A 4,783-nucleotide genomic window follows, 5' to 3' on the forward strand; every position below is an offset into this window, starting at 1 on the left:
TCCTACAATCACTGCCTTGCCATCTTGTCCCTTTGTGCACATTTCCACTCATTTTGTCAACACTCTGCTCATCCACCCATCCATGCTCCACCACAATGCATTCTCCACACATCAACATTCTCATCTCTCACTTCCATTTCATCGTCATTGCTTATCTTAGCAGCAACTCACGGCCTTTACTAACCACTCCATGAGTAGCATCGCCCTCCACTACTGCACCTTTGCTGTCGTGCAGTCGAATGTGTGCCTCCCCTTCATCAGCGCCACCAACAACGACGACACCGACACCGCCTCCTGGCATCGCACCTCGACACCAATACCAGGTGGAAAAGCAACTACATTTATTCATTTCCTGGCAATTGATTCAATGATTCGGTCAGCCATGCAATTGCGATACTTCACCGCAATCGCACTTCTCTTGTCTATTCCTCCATGCCACTTCCTGCTTCCTCTGGTGTCGTCCCGCTGTGTCTATCTGCGTTCCATCCAACTAGTAGAGAGGTCAAGTAGGTAGTACATGTTCACTTATTTGATGTCTTCACGCAGGTGGCCGAGACTGCTCCCATCGTCCTTTCCCAACTGACTTGCATTTATTGTTTTTTTTTAGTTGTCATGACTATAGTCGTAGCACTAGATCTTGCGGTTGTGATTGCTGCATCGAAAGTTTCAGTTGCTCACTTACTGCGTGCGTTCCGAGGCTAGCGCTGTGACTGTCGGTTCTCGTGGTTTACTGCGCAGAAGGGTATTTTCACTGGGCCGATCATATGGTAAGCATAATATTAAAGTGTTGATGCTCAAATGACTTTAGACAAAAGAGCGTTCAGTCAGGTGTAATGTAGATGTGCTCGCCTCGCTGTGTGGTCTCCATTGATAAGCTTCACACTGAAATACGTCCATTTTCCCTACTCCTAGCTCACCGATTGGCAATTCAACTGGTGCAGATGAACCCATACTTCCACAAAACAGTATTTTGCTTTGCAGGATACACAACATCTTTTTGGAAGCACTGATGACAATGCTGGCCTTTTGTATTTCTAAATCATGAGAAAATATTCTTAATGCGTAGAACTACTGATGACGAGCCAGCAGTAGGCCTTTACAGCAACGATGTTGTCATATACGACAATGCACAAAGATTTCTTGCAATCTAAGAATCCTTGACTGTGTCCTAACTATCACGTTGTCATTAGAGTCTATGCGTGATAAATACTTATTTTCACTCGTTTTAATCGCGCCTGCCACTAAATTTTATAAATTTTTAAAATTTGCCTTTTGCCATCAATACCTCCTGCTACTCCAAATGAACGCCACAATCGTCTAGTCAAAAAAATACTTGTTCACAAGACTGTTGAACCTCTCTTAATGAGAGTATGAAAAGATTCGCATTAACCACTTACGACTGAGGACAATGGTAAGCCTAATTCCCACCCACACCTGTGGTTTGGAAATGCGAAATTTAAGCGGCGTAATATTTACCACCAAATTTGCCTTCAATATTGCATATATATCATCAAAACTGATCCAGGCCTAATAATCCACAACCACAACTTCCTTTTCACCACTACCTATGAACACAAACTGGGAACAACCAGGTCCGAATTAGTAAAGGCGACTTTCGTAATTCCAATATCATGCCACACAGGGGGTGTTACTTGGAATTGATAGCCACTTTTCATTTTACCAGAGACAGTCAATCAAATCGAGTATATAAGTAACAGGCAAGTCAAATTCAAGAACGCCCAAGATAACTATCTCCCACTTCTGCTCCGGTGGGTTCCCTTGACGCAGCAGCGTGCATGTAGTGAATGCCTGCGGTGGGGTCTGCTCAACAACGCCATCGAAGTTGTCCTTGTGGTCAGCCTGTTGCGATTGCTGTGCTGCCTACTGCGGTGGATGCGGTTGTGGCAGTCCTTGCGACATCACAGACTGGGGTTAAATCTAAGAGGCATACAGAATCCGATTTGAGATTATATTTGTACCATTCAGAACTCACCGATCGGATTCATAAATTGCCACCGAGCTATCTATGAGAAGAGAAGGACTTGTAGTACCGAGGCGGCATTCTTAGGCACGAACTCTATCAAATGCTGTGGTATTTTTCAGGTCTATGCTCTCGATTATGCCTTAATGATCTGCTCTCATGGTATTTTGATGTCAATCTCTGTTATTTTAGCTGTAAAAATTTAATTAAATTGTTAAATTACTAAATAGCTGTTTTAAAATTTAAGTAGCAGAGCTACCTATGCTGCCCCTCATTACGCTACGCCCCTATTTGTACTCCATTTTTGCTTGGTAACAACAAAGTGGACAGGCTACTGTCAGAGGCCTAGGTCGCAGTCTTTTGTTACTTATTAGCATTTGCCTCAAAAGAAACTGTAGATTTCAGTCATATTTGACTGCCAGATGCATTGACTGACTTTACCCATGTCGAATCAACCTCTCGTTACTTTTGCCGCCATGCCATGGAAATGAGAACCTGTGCTCCATCTTCCACGCACATGCCCGGCCGAGTTGATGAGAGTGCTGCTGATTATAGTAAAATTTGCGGCGTCATCTGCTAACTGCCTGCAATCTTAACTGCATTTCTGCTGTTTACCTGCACCACGGTCAAAATTGCCCTGCAAATTCGTAGCTACAAATAGTAGATAAACTATCATTTTGCACGAACTCTCTGCAACACTTTTTGCATAAATGCGCCTCCTTAGGCGACCTGTAGGCCATCCTCTTGACTGAGAATTTGTGAGTGATCTCCGTGGAAGAGGAGATAAACATGAATTCTTCCTCAAAACGTTAGTAACTTTATGAGAACAACATTATGAAATGCAAGATGTTTTGCTCCAGCCAGTCTCCTTCATAGGCGACTGTAAATCCACCGGTGGTAGAGCAAAACGATGAAAATGCTACGCTTTCTTCTCTTTTCTCTTCTCTTTATCCTGAGCTAACGCATTGACAATTCGTGGTGTGTCAAAATCCACTCTGTGGTCAATTCTGTAGATATTTGCCTGTAAATTTGTTAAAAACCTATAACTCACTTATGAAAAATTTCACTTCTCGATTAAGTAATAACAATGTTCGAGTAGACGAAGGACTCAATTAAGTGGAGAAATGTGCAAAATCTCTCCACTGAAATAGAGAAATAGGAAGGGTCTGACGATGGGAGGTGCGATCGGACGAGTTGGACGTCGGTACGAATACAAGCAAAGACTGTTTTGGGCCAATATTCTGGGGTAGCATATGAGGTTCATAGGTTTTTAAGTTGATGAGGTATTATAAAGTTTATAAAAATTTATAAGACCTTCTGTTCTCTTACCATAAATGATCATTTACGCTTGCCACCTGACCGTATATACGAGTAATAAGGAGATAACCATTTGGCAGATTTTTATAAATTCTCTACATCACCCACTTTTTACCGAAGAGTAATGAAGAAGGACAAACAGGAATAAAATGAGGGCAAAATAACAATCTTTTCCTTAATCTGTGACTCCATGTTTTTCTTTTTGAAGGTTATCGACTAGTCCATCTCTTTGCAAACCACCTTGAAGGTGGCATGTTTACAAAGAAGTTGTACCACATTAATTTTCCGGTTTACCTCAAAATGTTTATAGAAAGCATAGTTTACTAAATGGTTTAACTTATACACGTCAGGCCCATCCAACACCCCATTAATCATGTCTCGATGGTGGTTTTGGTGGATACCCGAATAGGAGTCATTTATGCATCACAAACTTTGTTTGCCAAGAAAGAACTACAGTCATTTGACACTGCAGTAAATACTCTCAAAAAGTCACTTTTATTAGGACGCGATGGAGTTGGAGTGAGATGGGATGTAACTTTCAGAATAATGACAGAGCGGTGTAAGAATGGTCAACAGGGCAACAGTTAAAATACACACACAAATTATGGCTACATTTGACCTCTTCCTTCCCAATCAACTGACACTGTTTCCAAAATTGCCTGCTGCCATTTGGGGTTGTTCTAAACAAACGTGGATCTAGCCCTCATTTGAATAAATTTTGACAACGACGGTTTGTCGCAAATTTTTTTTTGGGATTTAGATGACCAGTCGATTGGTGCATACCCCATCAAAGCGATTTATTTTGTATAGAGTTTGGAATTGTGTCAAATGTGGAATAAGTACTTTCGCAGTGCGCTGCCATTAAAGAGTGCAGGATTACTATCACAGAAATAGAATGCGCAACGGCTTCAGGACCTGATTCTCAGAAATGACAGAAAGGTAACTAGCATGATAGCATGAAAGTTCGGAGAAGGTATCTGATCTGTCTGTACTCTGAATCTTGACAAACATGACACTAGCTTTCTACAAGCTTGGCTTGTCCTCTCAAGTAGAAAAGTGTCAAGCCCAAACATCTTGAACTATGTCGCAAATGTGTCGATTTTGAGAAAGTGGAGCGCATTTTACTGTATATCGAAAGGACTTAAACCTACAAATGTACGCAGAATTATCCGTGCATTTTGAGATAGACTCATCATTTGTAGTATTTGGAAAGTAAAAAAAATAATTCGAGAGCACTTTACCCTTGATCACTTTTGTCCAAAAGGCTCATTGCACAGTGTCAATTCCCAGCTAACTTCCTTCCTCCGAACATACCCATGGAAACGGTCTTTTAGGTAATGCCTTAACTGTCCACACATGATCATCTAATTCAGCATACCCCCAGGTTTTATTATGGGATATTAGTAAAAAAGAGGAAAGCAAAATACTGTTTCGAGGTCTATCAAGTTTACCTCATACTTTCCATTATTGATGGAACATCACCTG

The 4,783-nt window shown here is 41.4% G+C and overlaps 1 protein-coding gene across 1 annotated transcript; it reads left to right on the top strand. All coding sequences in view use genetic code 11, as the record gives it.

The window, feature by feature from the left end:
* Positions 1-190: 190 nt before the first annotated feature.
* Positions 191-702, top strand: EGR_07669 (hypothetical protein; the record flags this gene model as incomplete). The annotated part of the gene is made up of 2 exons (XM_024496918.1): positions 191-506; positions 608-702. The coding sequence occupies 2 exons, from the start codon at positions 191-193 to the stop codon at positions 700-702; spliced, it is 411 nt and encodes a 136-aa protein (XP_024348623.1).
* Between the last annotated feature and the right edge of the window lie 4,081 nt (positions 703-4,783).

The sequence above is a fragment of the Echinococcus granulosus genome (genome assembly GCF_000524195.1).
Source record: "Echinococcus granulosus chromosome Unknown EG_S00084, whole genome shotgun sequence".
NCBI classification, from domain to species: Eukaryota; Metazoa; Platyhelminthes; class Cestoda; order Cyclophyllidea; family Taeniidae; genus Echinococcus; species Echinococcus granulosus.